General features: G+C 43.1%; 1 protein-coding gene across 1 annotated transcript in view; it reads right to left on the reverse strand.

The window, feature by feature from the left end:
- Window positions 1-25,179, reverse strand: part of agrn (agrin) — a 255,815-nt gene that overhangs the window by 67,941 nt on the left and 162,695 nt on the right. Inside the window, exons 5-8 of the mRNA XM_013910251.1 lie at window positions 23,051-23,275; window positions 18,260-18,469; window positions 13,824-14,027; window positions 4,250-4,471 (exon numbers count right to left, since the gene is read on the reverse strand). Coding sequence (XP_013765705.1) covers window positions 4,250-4,471; window positions 13,824-14,027; window positions 18,260-18,469; window positions 23,051-23,275 — 861 coding nt within the window. The remainder of the gene's footprint in view (window positions 1-4,249; window positions 4,472-13,823; window positions 14,028-18,259; window positions 18,470-23,050; window positions 23,276-25,179) is intronic.

Consider the following 25,179-nt stretch of genomic DNA (forward strand, 5'->3'; position numbering starts at 1 on the left):
CACAACGACCGAGACTGTCCAAGCCGGGGCTCGAACCGGCAACCTTCCGATTACAAGGCGAACTCCCAACTCTTGAGCCACGATCGCCCCTATAATAACATGGGAACATGGGATCCAAACTTTTTTGGAATCAGGGTTTCATAATATCCTCACGCATGTCTTTAACTATCAAAGAAAACCTTTCTTCCTTTGGATGAGGACCTGCTAATATTTTGTCAAGGTCCCCTTGGAGTCCCAGAGATCTGGTGTTAGCAACTTTGCACTTTAACAGTTTGTGCTGCTGTGTTTGGACAAAGTGTTTGTGGAGCTGAAGGTGAGAAGGAGGAACAGGAGTGGGTTGGTAGAAAAGTGTCCTTGAAAACATAAAGAACTGACTCATTGAACAGAAAAAACAACAACAAAGACCCTCCAGCTTTACAGCATTTTTTAGATATCCTTACTGGGGAACACCTGAACTGCAGCTGAGGGGGTCTGGGAGGAGTAGTACCTCAGGATTAAACAGAAAGAAGCATGTTGCTTTGTGTTTTGAAGGCTTGTGAACATGCCTGGGTGATAACAACTCCCCTGTTGATGCATGCCTGGCCAGCACACTATTAACTCTGCCCCCCACTTTCTTTGCGCCTCATCATCTTATTTACCTCCATCTCCTTTCCTATGAACATTTATCACATTCTCCTCCCTTTTTCCCTCTGCCCTCTTTTATTCTCTCATTTTTTTCTCACAGGCTGCCTCTGTGACCTATATTTCTTACTCAACTGAGAATATCATTTCCAACACCTGTGGGAGAAAAAAGGGGAAGTTGTTATTTCTGTTTCTCAAATGATTCAGGCACCTCTGCTCTCATCTGTTTGGGAAGTCAGCATGAATGGGCTTTTTTCCTGGGGTGACTGATATCCAGCTGGGGGGTCTATTAACCAAGTGTACCTCTTCCAGCCCCTGTTACAAGGTGGCCCGCCACTCCAATGCAGGAGGAGGAAAAATCTCTGAATAATAACAAATGTCACTCATATTGCTATCAGGTTGCACCTGAGCCATATAGATAACCACTATGTTTCCAGGCCGGAGGGATAGAAATGAAATTATGTCTGGGCCCATGAGAGGCAATAAGCTGCCCACACACACACACATACACAGTTAAGTTCCCTGTTGTGGCACTTCTCTCACCCGTTACACTATTGCTACCCTCACAGCCTCACCTAAGCTCCTACTTCTGAGCCTGGCAGCCATAAATATGACAGCGTACACACTATAGAGCATTTGGATGGAAATAACAAAACGGCAACAGTAAACAAATGCATCCTTTCCTTGGTGAGTGTTCGGGAAATCATATAAATGAAATAATATAAAGACCAACAGTACTGCCGCCCCTCATCTCTTTATATTTTGTTAGGAAAATGGGAAACAGGTGCACCGATTTATTCAAACAAATTCAAATACACATGGAAATACACAAAGTAAGGCAACAGTAAAGTTTGAGCTTTTACAGTTCTAATAAGGCTGAAAGTTAATATTTGGTATGACCACCTTTATTATTCAACTCAGCCTGAACTCTCTTATGTAGACTTTCTGTAATGTCTTTAAGTAGGAATAGTTCTTCCGGCTTCCTGAAGGACATTCAAAGCTCTTCTTTGGATCTTGGCTGCCTTTTGTTCCATTCTCTATCATGATGATCCCACACTGCTTCATTAATGTCGAGGTCTAGGCTCTGGGGAGGCCAGTACATGACTGATAGTGTTCCACTGTGGGTTTTCTTTTCTTTCCAGGTATGCTTTTACTGGCAGTTACACTGGCATTTAGTTTAGAGAGGTTACACCATGTTTTACAGATGAATGTAGACACCCACCTCTCTACTGACCTCCTCTGTACAGTACAGTAATGTATATCCTGATGTATAAGACCCGTTGCCACTTTTCACTTTTCAGTCCAAGTCCTGTTTAATTTGGCATATCTCAGCCTTTTCTCGCTGTTTACCTCACTTAAAGATGGCTTCTTGATGGCCACTCTTCCACTGGGACTATTTCTGATGAAGGTTTGGCGAGCATTAGCTGAAGGTCCAGATGCATCTTGGATCGTTTCCTATGTCTCCTTATTGTTTTCCTATTTCTTAAGGACATGACTTTTAGCTACAATTGATCTGCTGTAGTTGTTTAATCCTGCCAATTATTCTTTTGTTGTTAAAGCTGTCAGATAATAACTCTTTGGTAATCGCCTTTTTGGTATGAAATTGAGTAAATCATAGCAGTGTAAAGTGGCTTAACAAGTAAAAAACACTTATCTGAAAATGGTCAGGAACAAGGTATGGACTGAAAATGTGTGAAAAAACAGCCAATGTCCAAATAAAAATGACAAAAGAGCTTCTGGAGAATTACTGACAAAGAAAAAACACATATATAAGAAGGTCTGGCTCCTTGGAAATAAAATCTAAAGAAATGAGGGGGGGCTCGAGACTTTTGCACAGTCTGTATATTTTGTAAGCCTAATTAACACCAGTGCTGCTGCTCTTCTGCAGTGCAAAGGTCAGACATTCTCATTTTATTCACCTTCTTTCTGTGCATATATCTTTAACGCTTAATTCCTATTCTTCCGACTCCACCTGAAGGCAGCACATATTGTTTCGCTCCTTTTCTGCCTCGTGAACCTGTATAGTATATTAGTGAAGGGAATAGCTGGTGATAATTAGGTGAGATAATAGCTTAAGTCAGTCAGTTGTTATGGTGCTGAATAAAAGCCCAGTAAAGCTGTGCAAACAGCCCAGAAATAACCCACATTATCATCGCCATCATTTCTCGACTGGCTCGCGCTTGGCAAGCCAATGCCTCAGCATTTTTATGGCACCATTGCGCTGACGCAGGCCTGTTCCTCTGGGAGCCAAGAACCATCCATAGTGCTGGATTACACACAGAGTCCCTCAGCCCCGCCAGCTCGTCCTGCCTCTCGCTTTTTAAAATAAAGACTATTCATTACCGCGGAGGGACTCCGAGCCGTCTACCTGTGGTGTGGCACTGACGTGTCTGCCCACCAACTGAACACTGCTTTAGATCTGTTTCTCTGCGGCATACATCCTTACACGCTGGAGTTCAATTAAGAGAAAGCTGGGAGGGGAGGATGACAGATGTAGTACACAGGCAGGCAGAGAGTCCACATAGCAACTCTCCAGGAACTAACTCTGTCATTCTAAGTATAAAACTCTAAAAAAACGAGCTCTGTTAAAAGACTTTGGTTCCTTTGTGCAAAAAATAAAATAAATAAATAAGTAACAACCATAAAATCTTTTCACACTTTAGATCACGAAGAGCAAACTGATTGTGCTGCACTGATCGTGTTTGAAACTGCTCATCTCATCCACAAATACAGTACTGCAGAGGCCAACAGACTTTTGCTGTCGTCAAAATATGCAGGAAAAAAAAATCTATTGCATTAAAATTGAGTTACACAGACAGTCTGGCCATGGGGCTAACAGCCACTGTACTTCTGCCCAGTTTGAGTAAAAAGTGAATGACTTGATTGTAGACAAGCAAGAATACTCAATAACCAATTAGAGTCCATGGGAAAATTGGCGTTGCAAAATGGCATTATGCCACGGAGTACTCACTGAGTGGCTTTACCAAGCTGCAAAAACCTGTCCGTATGGCTGTGTGCCAGCATAGTGGGTATAGAGATATTTTTACCACTTGAAGCTCTGCTGTCGCTGGTATACTAATGACTAGCTGATACTCCGGCAGTGAAAGACAAAGCCAAGTGACTCATGTAGCCAATTACAGAAAAATATGCACCGCGCTCTGTTTCATCAAAAGCAAAGTGCATCTTCACTTAAAGGTCAAAACAGGCAAATTGGAGTTGTGGTGTTGCTATAGAAGGGCTGATGATGAGCACAGAGGAACAGATAAAGAGTAATGGACAAGGGATCATGAAATTCATCAGTGTGTTAAGTATTGATTTGCCTTTGCTGGATTTGAAACGGCTCCCAGTGGGGTCACACATGAATATAAAGTTATGTGTGCTAATTGTTAACGTCTGTGGATTATAATTTTGCCTCTCCGCATTGTGGTGCTATTAATTAATTTGCTAAATCATATTCCGAGATCCTTCCATGTCTGTAAGCTATGATTCACAGCATTTCACAGTCATGTCTCCTCACTATAGCTGACTGCATGGGGCAATGTGACCGTACGAGCATGACGCTAATTTGAAATTCATTACTGAGATGCAAGCACTTTTATATTTGGGTTTTGTGACAGTGAGTACTCACCGCAGGGTCCTTTGTGTTGGATGCTGATTTCCTTCTGCAGCGCACAACCCATCAATCGCATCTCGCAGGGGCTGCCGTAGGTCTGGCCGTCGGATCCGCACACGGGGTCGGACGTTTGCGGGCAGGCTTCGGAACACTCGCACACCGCTTCGTTGTTCTTGACCACACACTCTGCCCCGTGACTGCACGCTACATGCAAGCACGGGCTCGGTATGTTGAGATCTGAAGGCCGACCACCCAAGAGACAGAGATCACAGTTAGAGGCATGGTAGCAAACAGTACAGCCTTAGTGGTCGGGGAGAATATAAAGTTGAGGTTGGAGAGAAGTCTGGGGTTGCAAAAGAGCACAGGTGATAGTGAGGTAAGTTAGAATATCGCTACAAATAGAAGCGCTGGTTTTTGTGTTAGAAAGGGTTTAGGGAGAAACACAGATATGATGGAATATGCAATGTAGCCCTAGTCCTGTGTCACCTCAACTTCCTTAGTTTCCTATGTCATCTCCTTGCCTTTGTACCTATCCTGATGTATCCTGAATCTTTGAAGAGTCCACGGAATCCGGAGGCACGAGGACAGTGGATAAAAACATGTCCCTGTAGCACAATAGAGATGAAACAGCCTACGAACAATGGTTGCACTGCCTTTTTTTTTTTCCCCCGTGCGTAAACGCCTGGATTAATTGACGTTCCCAGTGTGCCCCTTCAAAGGCTGCCATTTGCATCTCAGTGAGAGCCATTGCTTCAGCCAAAGCTGGTTGAACTGACATGCAGGAGCAAGAAAAGGAAGAGCACCAGGGATAGAGTTTGCTTTTTGAGAGAGTGAGAGAATTAAAAAGAGAAAGAAATAGGCGAAAAGAAGAAAGAGCCCTCTGCTTAATAATTCAAAAAAGGCAAGCTCCTGGGCAGAGGCAGATATGAAATGTGAACATCAGAGAGAGGTGTCTGCCTCAGTCTTTTCTCCTCACACGCTAACTCCAGCATGACTTCATTAAAACGAGGACAGGATTTTGCACCCATGGTTCTGGTAGCGGCAGATGGGTGTAGGCCGGGGCTGATAAAACCTGACTTGATCAGAACAGAGTGAAAACCTGACGAAAAAAAAATGGGCGTGAACAACGCTTTGATCACAGCCTCCCATCCCATCACTTCTTTAAAGCTTTATGTACCAGGGAAAATATTATATGGCATCGTGTGCTCTCTGAGTCGGGGGCGCCGGCATGCGTGCGCGAGCGCTGCCGGCTCAGCCCGACGGTCGGAAGATTGAGGCCTTAGGTGGGATGGTGCGCACTCCGGTATCGAGAGCGAGCGAAAGATGATAGCCTGGCGCCGTAGTGGTTTTCATTTAGAAAGTTTCACGCATGAGGAACGGATCCCTCTGCTAAATGTGGTGTGTCTGCAGATTAGAGGAAAACGCAGACGGAGGCATCAAATAGTTTCTGATGAGAAGCCGTGGTTGAAATGGAAAGTGGTGCCGTTTCACAACCAAAGCGAAACAAAACTTGCTTCCTCCTTCTGCGCCACCTTTCTTGTGAGCTTTGGTTAGATGAGTAGAGGTGCTGTCATGGAAACTGCCCTTTGTAATGACGCCACCCATGGCTCCATCATTATTGAGACCATTATGGGATTAGATAGTAACACGGGGGTGTTGTGGGTGGGGGGCTGACTTGGCATGTGCGAAGCCCCATGATTCATTTATCAGCTCAGGGATGTTCAGCTGAGCCTCAACTCGTAGCGCTAACACGAGGGGGGAAATTATCAACTGATAACGCAGACGGTGGCAATTAGCTTGTTGCACTCTGATGAAAGAAAGGGGGTATGTGGGATAAAGATCAGTGTTATCTACGTAAGACAGATCATTTGGCTCATCTGTCTGAATTATGATCACTCCTGAGCTGAACTGCAGATATTAAAATAAAAATGAGAGCAGATGTAACATAGTTTGTCCACGACCGCCTACTGTTTTCCCACAACTGTAATTGAGCAAATCTTTCCCGATCTCGAGCGCGGGCACGGGCGCTCTCATTTCCGAGGGTGAGTGTTTCAGATTAAAGGGTGAAACACCGTTATTGATTTCTGCGTTGGGAAGGCGAGCTGGCTTTTCAAAAGAGCTCGGAGGTGCCACATAAATATGAAAGCTGCTCAATGCCGCTTAATTCGGTGCCGCTTCAAAAACAATTGATTCCCTGTGATCTCATTTCAACGCCTTGTGTCTGTGTGTGTGTGTGTGTGTCTCCAAGTGCGTGTAACCGTTGTACGCTTGTGATCCGAGCTTAACTGTACAACCTTGGCCTGCATTAAAGTTCACCAGCCCACTTCCCAAGGACGGGCTCCTAAAACACAACTGCAGCCTCCGATAAGGCCTTTGTCTCCCATTCTCTTTGTTTCACACTCATAAAAAAGATGAAAGAATTCCCCTCCAAAACTATTTTTTTTATCATCCTCCACCTCTGGGGGGCAAAATTTCTGCCTGATTTATTAACTGGAGACAATATACGAGGGTGGAAAAAAAGACAATCTCCCCAAGTGTAAAAAGAATCTTGTGACACAGTTAAAAAAAGAACTGAAGCTGTCTTTTTACTTTCCCTTGGATGCAGGGAGAAGCTTTGAAATGGCGGGCCTAAGCTTGGTCGCTCACAAGCCTTTTCCAGCTCTCTTTCGCTCTCTGGTCTTCTCCCAAATAGAAAAATCCATCTCTTCATGCATGTATCAGTCCTTCTTTCAGGCAAGTCCAGAATACACCATAGTTTCTGGCTTTAAACTGTTCTGTTTTATGCACGAAAATTAGCTTGACAGTTAGATGGGAGGTGCCAAACACATAGCACAGTAGCCAAGGCATTGTTTTAGTGGCTGAGCAGGTGCAGTGAATTGTCTCTCATGGATAGAGAAAAGTGGAAGGAGAAGAAAAAAGGCACGAATACTTTTCCCTCTCTGTTTTTTTCCTTCTCCAATCAAGGATTCAGCTCTGCTAGTGTGTAATCTGCTCTGTTTCTGTACTACCACACCGGCTGACAGGACTTTACATTCCGGGTGTCGCCTCAGTCTGTATCCTCTCCTGCTAGGAGGCATGTAAATTTATCCATTTTAATTAGTGCGGTATTTTAATAGCATGCCTCCACTTCAGGACTCAGGAGGGGATTACTTCGGGTTAGGCCGCAGTGTCACTAGCAGACCACGTCAAATATTGAGAGGACACGTTCCTCTGATTCCCTGATTGCTTACCTGTCTGCCTGAAGTCTTATTATTGCTCACTTAGTGGAGTTATATGACAGATAAAGTGCCAAGGACACCACAGTGCTGCTTATAAAGCTTAACGGCTCCTTGTTAGGTTGCACGATGGCACGGCGCGCTCCGGTCAGACTCAGCTGTGACTGTGGCTGCTGCAGTCAGCGGGCCCACACTGTTAACCCCACCGTAACATGTCGCTGAAATGCTGGGAGATTATTTTGGCGAGCGTTTCCTCCCATCTCCGCTCAGCTCATACATATGTTAATTGGACTTTTCCCCCCTCGGGTCTGTGTGCAATTCCAAATCATTCCCTATATTATGCAGGGCAGTGAATCAGTGTAATCCAGGTGATGCTTGCAGTGGCCAACTGGCAGGAATAATCACCTACAACTGCAACCCATTACAACACAGGATTCCAATAGGGCGCAGCCAATCTGCAGCAAAATCCCGCCTTCTGTGTGTCTCCACTGCCAGGGCTTTGATCCGACTCCCTTTACCTCCCTCACATTAAAAACATTTATGTATCATATTAGTCGAGGGAGAGGGAGGTGCAGAGAAAAGGCTATATTAGCATACAGCAAAAGGCATACCCGCAGGCTGTGTCTGTCTACCACTGAATACTTATCACAGGCAGGAGGTGAGTCGAAGCCTCTTTGTGCTTGTACAACTAAGAATGTGTTGCTCTTCAAAATAGAGACGAGCAAAAATAACACGGGGAGGGGACACAAGCTGGCATCCCCTGATCTTTTGAGATATATCCGTCAGAGATGAGATGACACGCAAATATTGTTGGTCTAATCCAAAAAAGGTGGTGATCTAGTCATTAGGGTGTGTATGTTGCAGGAAGTTTAAAAAAGCAAAGAAAAAACGGCACACCAGTTCGCTTCACTTACTGCATCTCCGATCAAATCAGGAGCTACAGCACGAGGAAGGCCTAGGAAGACATTTTTTAAAAAATGAAAAGAAAACTGTTGAAATTGAAAGAACTGCATGGCTGATCACACCCCAACGGAACACCAAGCCCGCCTCAAGTCACTCCTGACACCCCGTTGACCCACATTTCTCTGCAATTTCTGCTCAATGACAGCCTGCGGGCCGCAGTAAGTGGACCGGCGGTCCCTAGCTGCCGTCAATCAGGCTCCCGCGGCACTTCCTCTAATTAACTTGATTAGCAATAACAGCACTGGTGATCTCAGGCTGACTTACACACTCAGGCTTCGCGACTGTTTGTTAGTCCAATCACAAACGCGCAGGGGGGAGATGCTCATCAAATAAACATGCAAATGATAAAATATTCTGCACAAAGTCTTGACACCTAAGGTGACAGATTTTTTTCTTTCCTGCTTTGCAGAGCTCTTTGTCAATGACAATGTGTCTTCCACTGAGTGATTTTGTGTTAACCTCCAGAGGCGACAGGCAACACATTTCAAGCAACTTGCACTTGCGTGAGCTTTTCTGCACTTGTGATTGCGCTCGCTCGCTCTCTCGCACACAGCTGTGTACACACGAAATGACAAAAGAGCCGCGGTTAAAGATTTTGTGTCCTCAAAACCAGCTCCTTCATTTGTTCACTCCTTGTTTATGTGTGCGTGTGTTTCTAATAGGCTGCCTTGTGTTACTGATTTTACTGAATCATTCTCCTTTATGTGCTAAAAAGCAACTCTGCTGCTTGTATTTTTGTTTTATGAACAACATAACCACCAATTCAGAGGGCCCTCTCTACTTCGTATTCTGTTAATACCAGACGTGAGGCTAGTACATGAACGGGCTCCAGGGACCTGTGGTGAGCAGCTATGCACTCCTGTAGTCTTTTCCATTGATTACTACTGAATATGCACCAAAATAGCATGCCCGCTGGGCAGGAAGTAAGCTGCAGCGCAACTTTGGGCCAAGATAGAGGAGAGAAGGCAAAGATTTAATTATGCATTTTCACTGCAAAAGTAATTAATTTTACACACAGTCTGGTTCCCTCATATCAAATAAATAGATTCCTTTTTTTAAAGGCATTTTAACAAGCACAATCATTTATGTGGGGAAAAAAAGTTGTTGAAAAGATACTTTCTTCCAATTAATGGGCTGTCTCGTGTTGCTTTTTTGGTTTTCAGCTTCAGATTGACTCAGTGTCTTTTTTGGCAGAAAGGCATAGCAAATATACTTCGTAAATACAGGAGCTAGCACTTTAAGTTGCTCTGTTATTTCACATCACCTTTATCAATGGGGAAATTTTATAGAATCAGAATACAATAGACTCAAACATCAAAGAGTCTCCCATCATTGCTCGGTCCTCTAAATATAGCTGAAAATACAAGAACATTTCTGCAACAACAGACCACGCTACATGCACACTTCCTTGCTTAGTTTCTGCTGATAGCCTGCTGTGCTGACATCATGGAGGACAGAGGGGAAGAAAAACAGGATTTCTTTGCATTAGCCTAAAAATATTCGCGTGTAGTGTGAAACACTTAATAGAGGCCATCTGTGGAGATTTACAATCAATCTCAAATTAACCACTGCAGACATTTTCTTGCATTTTATTCAAACGTCGGATGAAGGCAAGTTCGACTGCACGTCGGGGTTGCAATTATGTTTTAACCTGCTATTAAAACTGTGTGTGTGTACTGTAGAACAGCAACCTGGTCTATGAATAAGTCACACAAAGTCCAGTAAATAATTTAACCTCTTTAAAAGTTGATAGATCTTTTCCTCTGTTGGTGCCAAACGACTCTTATGTTTCCATCTTAGAAACCAAGGCTGCTGACCTGTCCGTCCTCCTTCCCAGCAGTCTACTCTGATTCATTTCCAGCAAAAGTCATTCGCGTGTTTACAGACATCTGGAAGATTTGTGACTCTGTCTGGACTTAAGTAAATCAGCTAAACGTCACGTGGTGTCTTCATCTCTAAATTGAAGGTTTGGATATCAATCAATTTGGGGGGGTTTTCCCCCTAGGGAGGACAGCCGTCAGGACGTTATAGACATGTTGGGTTTCTTTACAGCACAATCCATTGTGGGGGTGAGTACCGGCAGGGGAGGGGTGACATTAAGGGCTGTCACCCACATGAGAAGAGATTTATGACTGTGTCAAAACTGGAGAATTTCATCCGTTTGACAGCTGGCAGAGTGATCGATCACTCCACCTAACCCACCACTCAACCAGTGAAACAAGAGAATGAAATGAAAAAGCTCAAAAATTATTAAATACCACTCATTTAATTGATCAGATACATGAAACTTTGCCTATAATCTTGACATGGTGGGCAACTGAGTGCGTGGGACTGTTTGACACAGCTCTCATTCTGATTTGATCTTTGACAGTACTGTCATGGCTGCAAGTGTGTTGGCACGTGCGTTCTGATAGGCTATCGATTGATTTTTAAGAGAACTCAGTGCTTTGGAAGTCAGTTCGGAAGATGCTCACATCCTTAAATTATGTGCATCTGTCAGGTGAATCTTTTTTGGTTTACAGTGAGAGATCTACACGCTACAAGGTTGAATATAGTTTCATTTAAGAAAGAAAGAAAAAGAAAAATTAAGAGTGAGAGTTCTAATGTGATTAAACACATGGAAACACCGACACACACACACACACACACACTCCTTGCATGCATATCATCTGTCTGACTAAACCAACAGTCTCAGTGGGCACCTAGGCTTGCCTCTTTTGATGTTTAATTAAAACCGTATCGGGGGGCGGTGGCGTTTGTGGCGCTGTGTTTTGAAAAATATGCAAATGTCAATAAAAATGCATTAAAGAAACATAGTACCATCCGCTGACGGCTGCGATGCGCAGTGGAAGGGAGGAAAGGATGAAGAGCGAGGGGGGAGAAAAAAAAATAGCGAAACAAACGAGGGAGGGGAGGGGGCTGAACTGAGGCAGCATTTGCCAGAAATAATGAAACAGAGCAAAATATATAAGCGCTCGCGTTGCCATTTCCACTATTTAATTTATTCACAGCTCAGACGGCCGAATAATGCAAATGAGTTTTGGTGTCTCCTGACGCTGACGACTGGAGATAACTTTGGTATTCAGCTTCGCCCCAGTGCCTAGAGGATGGACGGATTTCTCTCGTTTTATCGGCCTCTGTCGCAACAACAATAAAAATGCGGACAGCAACTCTGAACGTGATTACACAACGCGTCTGTTGGGCGGATTTCTTGTTTGAGGTAATGTCACACCGAAAAGCATGAGCAGATTACTCCAGCTTTATCACGCATGCTGGGCTATCAGCGTTGTGATGGGAAAGAGCAAAAAAAAACAACCCTGACTCTGAAAAAGATTAACTCAAGACGAGGTCTTCAAATCATCTCTAAAAATGATCACAGAGACACTCGGATACGTAAATGACACATGATTAAAAATATTGGTGCATTCTGCGCTACAGCTTTAAAACAGATGTCATCTTAATTTGGGTGAATCAACCCTTTAAATCAGCCCTTTAACACGAGGAAACACGCTAGACAGAGCGTGTCAGTGCCGAGAACAGAATGGGCCTTGAACATCTTATGATATCGGTTGAAATCCTGCCAACCTGCTTTACACACCGAACCTTGAATGAAGTGTGTGCAGCTTAAGGTTGGCTCACTAAGCTTAGAGGCTAACAAATCTCTTCATTCTTCTTTTATTAACAAAGAGCAATTCACAATACATTCAGCTGGCAGACTTTCACCAGCAAGAATGTTGATATGGGGCAGCTCCGCATTAAATCGGATTTTGTTCAATTACAGTGTTTAATGTTTTGAAAATCATTTATTTTTCACAATATCTGTGCCACCGTGAGACGGTTTAAGCTTAACAGAGAAATTATAGCAAATAAACTAAAGTGAAGGGGATGGTTAAGGATAGGCAGGGTTGTGGCGATGGTGTTGACCGTTAAGAAGCTGATGTACAACAGGAGAAACCTCTTGTGTTACCTACACATACAGCCACCCTGACCTCAGTCTTTTAATGTTTTCACTAAGGATGTTCTCTGCGTAATTAACATGCGCTCCGCTAGACAGTGTCTATACCAAAGCAAAATCGAGTGGCTTCATTTTTCTGATTTAGCAACATCAGTTCTAGAAGACATAAATGCAGATTTGCACAAAATGTAAATTTTCTAGCGAAATAACACATTCTAAAAAAAGCTGTGTAAAATATGATTAAACTATAATTACTACTACTACTAGTAGAACTACTACTACTGCTACCATATACTTCAGCCCTTCACTGGGTTTCTGTTCAATCCAGAAATGAATTTTAAATCCTCACATACCTGAATGATCGTATTTTCAAGACCTTGTAGGATATAAAATGTTTCATTAAAATGCAGCTGAACTCCAGCCCTACTGCAGGAATCATGCTTACATGTGGTTTGGTGCATTGTTGCAAGCTTTTTACGACACAATCCTGATTGATGGAGCGGGGGGGATTCGTTGGGAAGCTGTTAGGTTGGGATCTGGCGTGCAATTTGAACATGCAATAGGAGATTAACCAGAGGTATGCATCGGTTAGGCAGGTTAGGTTGAAAATAAAACACAGAGAGGAGAGAGGGAGACTTCTCCAACCTCAGGAATCACATCTTTGCTGGAGGGTAAACAGAAGGAAAAGACATTAATGCCACAAAGACACACAGAGAGACAGAAAGAGTGAGAGGAAAAAGACAGCAGTACAAGACCCCTCCTGTTAGGTCCGCACGGAGCGAGGGGAAGGGCTTCACCCCTCAGAATCCGCTTGATGAGGTCGCCCACTGGGTGACCCCACTTGCCACCTGCAGCCAGACAACCGGGAAGCCGGCCAAATGGACATAGACAGACAGACTGACTGACGCACTGAAACAAGAAAGAATAGCTTTTTTTATGCAAGAAGAGCACACAAGACAAAAAGACAAAGACAAGGGAGGAAAAAACGACAAAAGCCACTGAAGTGGAAGACTGGCACCAGTGAAGGAGTAGAAGACGGAGGGCGGATGAATGAAACATGAAGGTGGCGTTTCATTTTGGTTGTCTGTTTGAGATGCTGGGATGAAGCGTGACAGGGGTGAGGAGATGGATGGGAGGTGAATGGGTGACGAATTGAAGGCACCGTTTTTGTTTTTTGGCACACCCATCCTTTCTGAATGTACACCCCACCCCTCCCCCACTCAGAGGACATCACCCAACCGTTTCAGATACTTTTCAGGAAAGTTTTAAGTACAGACGAACGTACCATCAGCCTAGACTCTTCAGCACGAAAAACAGACTGAAATTGGATTACAAATACACAGAGAAAGACACACCAAGACAGGGATTCAGCACTGGTTTGTGCGAAAGCCAAAGAAGGAGGAATCCCAACCACCAGGTCACCACCCACCCTTTCCTAGTCTCCAGCTCTACTCACCACAGGGTCCTAGGTGCTTGGTGGCGATGGGGGTCTTGCTCAGGCACTCCGCCTTGCGTCGCATACAGTCATTGGTGTATGTGTTACCATCCTTCCCACACAGAGGCTTGTAGGTGCCGTCACACTCGATGGGATCACAAGAGCAGCGGGCACTCAGCTGTTCCACCAGACACACACCATAGAAGGGACAGTCCTTGCATCCGTCTGCAAGAAAAACAAAACAATGCAGCTTCTTTGGATTGTACAGGAGATAACCCTACTTTAACCCTTCCCCCCTTACAGACCCACCATTCAGTGACCCTTTTTTGCTCTATGTGTGAACATCTGCTTTCACTCATTTATTCATTTTTTTTCCTTTAATGTGTACAGAGACTGATTAGGCTTTTTAGTTTCCAACTGCCAATTTTGTAACAGCATGACAGACTGATCATCACAGATGAAAGCACTGAAGAGGTACTTAGCAAACATAGCAACAACAAAAAATTGAAGCAAGAGAAGTGTCAACCTGTTGTTCTTCCTGCTGTGTTAACTTGCTGATACAACCATAAGGACATAAACCAGGCTATAAATCATCCAAGTAGTAATTATATGAATGTTTACTGTTGTTTATGGAGATAGGTGATGTTAGCAGAGGCTTTTGCAGAAATTCATGAAAGAAACACATCAGAGATTCATATATTAGCCGGCATGCTACATGTGCTGCACAAAGTGGGTTGGGCAAAGTCTGTGATGATTGCATTTTGTCCTTACACCAAGCATCTTTTTCTACAGCATATATAAAAATGATTGCAGCACCCTATTTGCCAATACTTCCAGTATATCTGCAGAAGGCCCATGTTAGCTGTCAATCTCTGACAAACAACACACGCTGGAACATACAGTTATTCTATAGACTGGAAATGACATGCTCAGATCAGCCAACACACCAGCGTTTAGGCAGTAGTGCTTAAAAAGAAGTCGGACCACATTTGTTCCTGTCAAGTAGATTATTTGATGCTTAATTTGTTACATAACCTTTCTTGGATGCTGGATTCTTAAAAGACACAATCACAAAAGACCCAGTCTTGCCAGGTGACTGCAGTGGTTTGAACCAATCAGCTTTGTATGAGCAAGAAGAAGACGTTCTTACAAAGTTACTGTGATTCTAGCTGCGGTTTGTTGATGTGACTGGTTGACGTTCGCCTGAACTAGACACTGACATACAGAAGGTTCATCTCGTCATCCGCTGTGTATTTTTTGTGCTGTTTTCTTCCCTATAACAAACAAGGATTGTTTCCCAGATGGTTCTGTGCAACAAACCATCTGTTACATCAGGTTATCTGTTCTACGCACATTAGGCCACAAAACTGTCCACAAAGTAAGTTCACATTACATTTTACAGGGAGTAATCGACTAGAAATGATAGCTACAGCCAAGAGTAGTGGCTGGATGAATGAGAGTGAGTACCAGAGGAGTTATTAGACATATTTTTTTATAATAGTTATAGCTTTCGCTGCAGTTTAAAAGCTTGTTTGGGAGCCAGTTTAGCTCAGTGGGTGAGTGGGTGACCATATGTTACACGGCTAGAGCGCAGCAGCACGAGTTCAAGACTGACCTGCGGCCCTTTGCTGCACATCCCTTCTCTCTCCCTCAACTTTCCTGTTTATCTTCAGCTCTCTACTATCAAATAAAGGCTAAAATGCCCCCCAAAAAATGATATTTAAAAAGAAAAAAACGGCCTGTTTTTTCCATTTCCATTTTTCCATTTAGTTTTCTGGTTTGCCGCTAGCAAAAAATAAGCAAATCTAGTAGCCTGCACTATGAAGGGACACCTAATAAGACTGCAAATACCCCCCAAAACCTTACTCGATCAGCATGCCTGTGCTCCCCTCTAACTTTAATAATAAAGTTTTGCAAAAACTTTAACAAAAAGAATAATCATGAATTTCATTTTAGGGTCATGTTTAAGTCTAAACTATTAAAGTCATACCATTTTGACTCACTAAGCAGAAATCTACTATGGAAATTAAGAAAAAGCGAAATACTGGTAATGTGAAATGGCAAATTTGCCACTGAAGTGAGAAAATTCAATTTGAGGCAAGCCTCTGTTCTGGAGGCACTTGAATTTATTCCATTCCTGATCAGTGGATCAAATTTGTACACCAATTCAATTCCTTCTTCTCTTCTCTTTAAAAGCCTGTCATGCCACACTTAATTACATCGGCGCTGTATCAGACTGAAAGGGGTACAAGGATGTGCAATGTCATGGTTACAAGTCGAAATGGCCATTTTCATTAGTTACCAATTTGTAATTTGCTTAGGGATATGATTTCATGGATCTCTGTTTCAAATTGAATTATTCTTTCATTTGAAAAGGCACAGCAGAAAGAGAGGGAGGAAAAAAGGAAGAAAAAAAAAGTCCATCCCATTGCTCACATGCATGAACATGTCTGCATGCACACACACTCTCATACAGCACACACAACGCTACTTAGGCTGGGATTTGGGCAATTTTAAGCCCTGACGCTAACATCGGCCTGTCAAGCGGAGCAGAGAGAAGAACCAGGCTGTATCAGCCTCCGTTGCTGACCATACCAAAAGACGTCCTGCGGTGATCTGTCCTTGGTGTTGTCAGGGGGTTTTAATACATGGGTGGGGGTCTCCGCACATTACTGCTGTAAACCCGTAGAGCTGTAGCTTTGTGGGACTTCAGTAACAACACACCAGGAAAATTGGATTTCCTCCGATGGCTATCAGACATACAGTAAAGGCTGACAGCTCTTTGTTGACTACGGCCTAAACCTCATGTTGTAATAGCACTGATAACAGCCCTGGGGGCTCTTATCAGGCTGGAGGAGGCTAGTGCTAGCATGGATATAATACAGACCCCGAGACCCGGCAGTAATTTATCCCTCTGGAACACAGCTTTAAAGTTTGATTTTGATGCTAGTCTACCTGTATGTGTTAAAACATTGGCTGAAAGTATTTCAATTCTTGCATAATATATGGTAATACGATAGCAAGGTTTCACTGATACCATATATACCACGCATATATAACCCCGACAAGCCAAACATTTTCACTGGCTGCTTTCCTTGTTGTCCTTTTTCTTGCTGGGGTTTCAATAGAGTGGTTTGTCCAGACTGAAACACAGACTTCACTATTAATATTAGTTGGCCCTTGTAATACATTTGCAAACAAAGTTTCCCATCATGCAGATTCTGAAATCAAGCAGACAGTTGTGTAGTAAGTAAAGTAAAGTCTTGAAATATCAGTAGATACACAAGACATTTAAATTTATGTCACTTTTCCTACTGCTAGAACCTGCTGTAGATGCGGGGTGGGCAACTCCAGGCCTCAAGAGCTGGTGTCCTGCAGGTTTTAGATGTGTCCTTGAACCAACACAGCTGATTTAAATGGCTAAATGACCTCCTCAACATGTCCTGAAGTTCTCCAGAGGCCTGGTAGTGAACTAATCATGTGATTCTGGTGTGTTGACCCAGGGTGATATCTAAAACCTGCAGGACACCAGCCCTTGAGGCCTGCAGTTGCCCACTCCTGATCTACAGCAAGTCTGCTCTTTTTAAGACACCAAGTCAAGGCTGCTCAAATACGATTGGTCAGCCTACAACAGACTACAAATGAGACTTAAGTGAGCTTCTGCATAGTCACATACCAATATAGAAAGATATTATATTGTTGAATTTTACAAATACCACGAAACAGAAATTTGGATAAGTCAAATAACAAAAGACCAAAAGCAGGGATGTCTGACTCATTCTACATGCACTCAGTTTTGATCTTAAGTGGGCCGGACCAGTGAAACTGCCCTTTCATTTAACTACACATTTAATGCAGGAGATTTCTTAATATATGAAACTTCAACTTTAAGAGTTTCTCTTACTTTTTCTACACGATAAATAAATGCTGCTGTAGAAATGAAAGAAATGTAGAAACTGAACTTTCTATAGCTCATAGTGAAAGAATACAAACCTTTGGCCGTGGGGGAGGTCTCTGTGAGCAAGAAAAGCTAAAGTAAAAACTATTAAAATTCATTAAAAAATCCAGAATCTATGCCCTCCTTCACATTTTCCAAAACCAGAAACTGTGAGCCAGATTGAAGTCTTTGCGGGACAGATTCAGAGCCCGGAGCCTTATGTTCAACAATTCTGACCTAGACAGACAAATGGCTACTCCCTGTTATACCTGCACGCAGATAAATTACAATATTTGAATTCATCTCATCTTATTATGTTGCATTTTTTTTTAGATTATTAACGGGGAGAGAAGGGCAAGGTCTACTAAATCTCTGTTTCACGCAGCATAAAAGAATCCTTTATATAAGTCATGGCATTTGAGTAATTTTATCCCTTGCATCACTAAATGTATTTCCAAGATGTTCTGGGATCTGTATTGAAAGGGTTGCACACTTTAAAGACAACAAGCTTCGGCCTTACCCAGCGTTGTGCACTGTCCTGCATGGATCTTTCTGAGCGTGACGCCTTTCTGGATGCCCGTCGCCCTCATAGCGCACTCACTGGGGTACGTCCGGCCATCACTGGCACACAGAGGCTCATCGCTTAGGGGGCACAACTCGAGTGGCACAAATTTCAGTGGCTGGCGGGTGAGAGGCTCCACGCGGCAGTTCAAAACGTTTTTGCACGGATCTGTGGAGAAAGAGTGAAGAATGTGTACTGCAGTACAGCATAACATACAGTACAATACGACAGGGAAGGAATTACAGTTTGTCACTTTTGCTAAAGCACAGAATCCCATTCTCCGATTCATGCTATCAAACTTCCATTTATCGAATAAATGACAGAACAGTTTTCACCTAGTTAGACACAATTTGCAGATCTCGTTTAATCTTTTCTCTGAATCTGAAATTCTCACACTTCACCACAGTGATGCACCTGTGATGCATAATACTAACCACTGGAGGCAGAGATTAAACACAGCTACAGCAGAAATGTAGTTTTTTTCTTTTTTTTAAACACGGTGACTCAAATATGTGAATAGTTGCTGCTAATTATGTAATGAAACTTGTATATGTTAGGTAGCAAAGGTAAGTGGAAGGTTGATACTAACAATGGAAGGCAACAAGCTGAGAGGCGGAGGAGGAGGACTACAAGAACGAGCACAATTTAGAGCAGTCATTTTCAATGATCTTTGCTGAGCAGCTGTGATAGACCATGTTTCTGCAATATGAAAACAAACAGAAGAAACCTCTAGTAGGAGATTTATACATCGCCAGCTACGACTTACTTGAGAAACTACCGCCTTTGGTATTTTTCACACACAGAGCTAATATTGCTTTTATGAGTCTTACTCCTTACAATTATGGTACAGTTCAAAAGTCTTTTGTTCAATTTTGCTTCCAAGGGGCCAGACCTTTTTTTTGTCATTTAAAAAAAAAAATACACGTTTGGGCTTTTTAGCAATAACAGAGTGAAGAGAAGAAGCTGGAAGAGAAAGACAAGGAGAAGACAGGTTAGATTAATACCCAGGCTTCTGCTTTAGTCTTGTAGCATGTGGGTCACCTGATCAACTCGCTGAGCTGAACCACCACCCTCTTGTAATTTCTTTACGGTGGTCTTGAGCAGTGCTTCTCCAGGCTTTCTGGAGATCTTCCAGAGTTTTTTCTTTGAACATTGGCTGCTTTTTCACTCATTTTCGTTTCATTTTCTAACTCCAGGGATTAACCTGTGTTGTCTACCAGAACATTCTCATTCCCGACACGTAACATACCGACGATTTGTCACGTCCCAAGGCGTCCAATGGGAACGCGAAAGGTAACCTTCCGTGTCCCTATGACATGCGCCCGGTTGTGGATGAAATCCAATAGAATGACGCTCCTGGTGGTAACGCACGTTCCAGCCGTGTATTCGAGCCCTAACCATAACCTTATCCCTAACCGTAACCACAATCGTGTTAGATAGTGTTTTCCAAAGCGATTCATGATGAGAAAGTAAAATAAATGTATATGTGTAGATTGAATCCAAACGGGTTTCATGTTTCCTCCTGTTTCCGAACACGTAACATAGGAATGTGTTGGGTGACTGAAAGGTTTGTCAATTTGTCACAAAAACACATAATTAGTTCTCATTTCTTTTACTCTAAATAAATCTACAAAAAAGATAACATGGTTTGACACAAAAAAGCTGTATTTTTGCACCAAAAGGTGATTACCAAAGACTTATTAGCTAAAACTTGGCATTACCTTGGTATGGTGTGTAATGTATCCTTAGGAAATTGAGGAAACTGGACAAGTGGAGGCCAAGAGAACAATTAGCAGATGTAAAAAAATATTTCAGCAAAGGCCTGACAGAGGCACTGAAAGCATCTAGACCTTTAGTTGATCCATATAAAGGTCTAGATCAGGGGTAGGCAACTCCAGGCCTCGAGTGCCAGTGTCCTGCAGGCTTTAGATATCACCCTGGATCAACACACCTGAATCAAATGATTAGTTCGTTACAAGGCCTCCGGAGAACTTCAAGACATGTTGAGGAGGTAATTTAGCAATTTGATTCATCTGGTGGATCAAGGACAGATCTAAAGTCTGCAGGACACCGGCACTCGAGGCCTGGAGTTGCCTACCCCCGGTCTAGATCTTCATTGAACAGTTGATCCATCCACTGTTCAATGAAGCCTCATCAGAAATAGTCTCAATGGTCTCAATTCTAAAGCAACAGAAACAGGGACCAAAGCTCCTACAGAGTGGTGAACCCAAACTAACAAACTAAAAAATTTTGGTTTAAATCATTGTCAATATGTAGATAGGTCAGGATAAAGGTGCAACAATGAGTTTCTACATGTATCTGTAAAATATGGTGGCGGCTCTGTCATGGTTTGGTGCCACATTTCATCCAGTGTCGTCGAGGATCTTAACAACAAATGATGGAACTATGAACACAGGAAAGTACTGTGAGAGTTTGATTCACCATGTACGTGGAAAGCATCTGATTTGGAAAAACTTAATTTTTCAGCACGACAATGATGCCAAACAAAGAACAAAACAAACCAAGATCCAAAGAAGAGCTTTGAATGTCCTTCAAGAAGTTTGGAGAACTATTTCTGACGATACTTCAAGAAATTACCAGAAAGCTGAGACTGTGTTTCCTCATTTCTGTTGTACTGTAATGCTCAGTAGTGTTATTATTTTTGACAGCAAATTATCTAAAAATATTGTGTAGTTTTGAGCTTTTCATGCATTTTTGTGTGTGTGTGTTTTTTCTTAGAAGAGTCAAAGGTTTTATGAAAGTAGTTTGAAAATTGGTTCTTATGTTTAAAGCTTGGAGAAAAGGCCATAAGGTTTCAGAAAATGTGTCTTAGAATTTGTGAAAAACTGTAATTAGACTCCGAGGGAACATAATCTAAAACATCTGTGATCATTTTTGGTTCTGCGGAAAAAATGTGAACAACGCTTGACTGGCAAAAGAAAAAAGCAGCACAGTCTGGATTAATTGTGTTCAAACTGGCAACTCCTTTCAAAGAAAACTTTTTAAGTCCTGTTAGATAAAGTGTTGGTAAGTCATCTTTTAATTAGCGGCGAACAGTCTTATAGCTATGATATGTCAGCTGAGAAGAGAAGAGAAGAGGAATATCTGCTTCACAGATATTATCAGTGGCCCGGCAGCTGAGAGCAGCTCAGAGTAGGACCTTGGATGTGAAGGGGAGACAAGGAAACAGATGAAGAGACGATCGGTTTGATTTGCTCTCTCGCACCTCCTTCCTTCCAGGGGAGTGTTGGTCTGGCACGCTTGGCCCTATCAGTCCGTGATCATAATGGAATTGGTTTGTGGATGTGTGTGATGGGGGTGTTACTCCTTGAAACAGGAGCCCAGGCTTTATCCTGCTCGCCACGCTTTCAGCATGTGGGAAGACAAAGGATTTATGTAGCACCGTGACATATTAAATCACTGCCAAGCTGCCGGCGAGTCATTCAAAACACACCAAGGATGAAACACCCTATCATCGGGAAAGGAGTAGAAAGAGAATGAGAAACAGAGAATAAGGGAGAATGGTTTCCAGAGACCTCTGGCAGCAATACAAAGAGTGACAATGCTGGGACAGAAAAAGGGACGGAGCGCTTTGGCTGCGTGGGGGTGGGAGGCGGAGTGACCATAGGCCAGGCCTCGGATTGTTTTCTGTGTGCACAATACAAAGGCTTGCAGAGACTTGCAACTGAGCAAACAGGGGTTTTATCGTAATGCACGCAGCGTCTCTGCATGACGCAGTGCCTGACCCGCCAGCCAGACCATTATCTGAGAGAAAGACCATTACTACCCATTAAGCGAGAAGAACTGCTTCTAGAGTCCATGCTTTTCCTCTAGCTGAGCAAGTGGGGTGATTACAAAAAGAATAGGTTGTTTTCTGTAAAAACTAGCAGTGCAGATAAATCAACAGCATTTGCCTGGCGCGGGCTAGCAAGTTGAAATAGCCAATGCTCAGTTGAAATGGCTGCAGGAAGATTTAAAGCACCATCAGGGCCAACCAGTCCCCTGAGCTGACGCCGTCCCCAGGGGAGACGGTGCAACCCGGGTCACTTTGGCCGACTCACGTTGGATTTATACGACCAACCTTCTGCCTGTGGACAAACACATCCATCTCTCGTTGCCTACCACCCGCTCTGTCTCCTGGAGGCTCCTGCTGCTAAAAGACAAAGTTACTATCTGTAGTCTTTCCCTCCGTCTTCCTCGCCACAGAATAAAAAGAGCTAAATAGTCGAGCGCCTTGAGAGTAAACAACAATTGCCTGATGAGAACAAGGATGAGCCAAAAACAACACAAAAAACTGCTCTTAAAACCTATTTAAAGAACACATCAATCTGCACCGTAGGAGAACCTGTGTGGGGAAAAGCAACCTGAATGAATTAGAGAATTAGAGTGGAGGTCTGCCTTAAATAAGCAGGGTATGTGATAGAGGAACACAAAAGGAAGAGGTAGGGAACAGTGGAAAGGGAAGAAAAGGTTTTCTGACAATTTAAAACAAAAAATCTCAACAAAAATGACATTTTCACCATTGGAAATGTAATTTTTGATACTATCAGGGTTTTTTTTTTGTATTTCCATATTTTGCAACAATTTATATTTGATAGTGTGACTCTGGGACATCTCCCTGCTACAGCAAAATAGGGCGGAGTTGGGTTGGGAAAGAAAATAAACTGTGATGGGAACTCTTCAATATTACCTGTGCTCAAAATCAGTGTTACAAAAAACAGAAACACAGAAAACACAACGAGAGCTTACCGCAGTGTCCTTGGTACTGCACACGAATGTTCTTCTTGTTCTTGCAGGCATGTTGATGGAGCTCGCACTCATTCACATAGTCCTTTCCATCACTACCACACACTACTTGCTTGGGCTTGCCCTCGCAGCCGAGGGGGCACATGCACTTTGCCGACAAGCCGTCTGAAGACTGGACACAGGTGCTGCCGTAGCTGCAGGCCACCTCGGTACAGGGATCCTTCAGAGCTGCAGGAAGGGGCAGACATAAAAACAAGCTTTAGTCAAAAGCAAAAGGGGCTCTTGCACTGAAGAGCACGTCTGTCAAGCGCTAATACGTCACAGTGCTCGCCGCTACAGTACACTGGAGTGCATCACAAATGACAGGCCACCTTATTCAAGTGGCTTTCGGTGCACTTTTACAAGCGCTGCCTAGTTATTCTGAGGTTTGAAGAACTACTTGACACCCCTGGGTAAAGATGCACTGCCACAGCTATCTACTAGTACAAACAAGTTTCATTTCACAGAGTAGTGTGAATTGGATTAGAAGCTTTGCATTCACAACACATTCTGTGTCGCTACGCTCAAGCATGCTTTAATCGGCACGGCTGAAAAGCGACCCTTGAATATTTACCTTTCCATAAATTAGACCAAGTGAGAGCAGGGAAGAGGGGTATTCCTCCCTCGTGAGGAATTTGTTTCCATCCTAATTAAGCAGCACGCCACTTGCCGCTGAGCGACGTACCCCAATCCGAGGAGAAGGTGCAACTTTTAATTTTGCCTTTGTGCGCCATCAACGGGGGCTTTTCTCGGGCCTCATATGCTCAACAAAAGGCAGCTGTGAGATTACAATCACTGTCTTCTCACAGCATGATACATATTTATGACTGTCACAGACAAACATGCTTTCCCATGAGAGAGAAGCGCGGCATCGGCAGCCCTCTCATTTCCTAAGCCCGCCACTTTTAGAATAAATATTTACCAATGTCTGATATTATCCCCGCTTTTGTTACAAGCAACATCGATGAATTTAATTTAAAGCGGGAGTGTATATATTGAATCGCAAACTCTGTGCGTCTCGCTTTGTTTTTTTGTGTGCGTTTTTTTTCTTTACTCCTCAGACAAGAGCAGAGCGTGTTTCAAATTTGCCTTCTTTCTTTTCTACCTTTTTTGAAAATTCAATACCTGCCTCCGGGATGAAATGGCACTGCCTTGTTAATAAGAGACTGGAATGTGTGCAGAGATATATTATGGATGTGTAAGAAGACAGGAGAGCTATGAGGAGTGCTCCTGATCAAAGCGTACCCCCCCTCCCTCGCCTTCCTCGTCTTTATGACACATCCCCACCACCCTCCTTTCTTTTCTTTTTCTCTTTTTTTTGCTCTTTCCTGTCAAGTTCTTTTGAGGTTTGGTGCGTTAGGCGCTTTAATGAACACTTTTTCCCCCTCCCCATTTTATATTTGCGCTGTATCGCAGCAGGAACTTTGAAACCGACTCTAATTTACAAGTAACTTCAAGATAAAGTACGATCAAGTAATTGCATCTCTAACTAAAAGAGACTCGTAGAAAATGACTCACTGAAATCATAAATCATTACTGGAAATCATAGGTCATTGTGAGGCGATGATGACTTAATGGCTGCTCATGCGAAACAGATAGCAATTGTGATGCTTGGCCTCCGCTGTGTCTAATCACATGAACAATGAAACGCTGATGACTTGTGGGAACGGAGCCGCTATAAAAACCTTGTTGTATCTGCCGAAGCAGGTAAAAGGTCATGTTAAATCACAGTTGCAGCAATTATACACGAGCTACTTTCAGTGCACATGCACAAACTACTGTGTTACCCAGCATATGCTATGAGTTCGCCTGCTTAATAATCGTAGGGTTGAAGGTGCGATCTCGGGCTCCTCTGAGAAAATATACATGCTGTAAGTGAGCTCAAAGAATGATCCAGCAATCAGAGAGTAGTTTGTCTGGCTTTGGCACGTTCTACTCGATTCATAGGAGCTGATGCTGAGGTAGTGAAGCCCTATCTGGAAGTTTGATATCAACTTCTCCAGTGTTTTGGAAAGAGATGTGGAGTCTGAAGTCTGAGCATCAGGATAAAAGCATCAGCTGTTATTCAACTTTCATTATTAGCATCTTGTTCC

Source organism: Pundamilia nyererei, unplaced genomic scaffold (assembly GCF_000239375.1).
Source record: "Pundamilia nyererei isolate P.nyererei 1_Seehausen unplaced genomic scaffold, PunNye1.0 scaffold00039, whole genome shotgun sequence".
Classification (NCBI taxonomy): Eukaryota; Metazoa; Chordata; class Actinopteri; order Cichliformes; family Cichlidae; genus Pundamilia; species Pundamilia nyererei.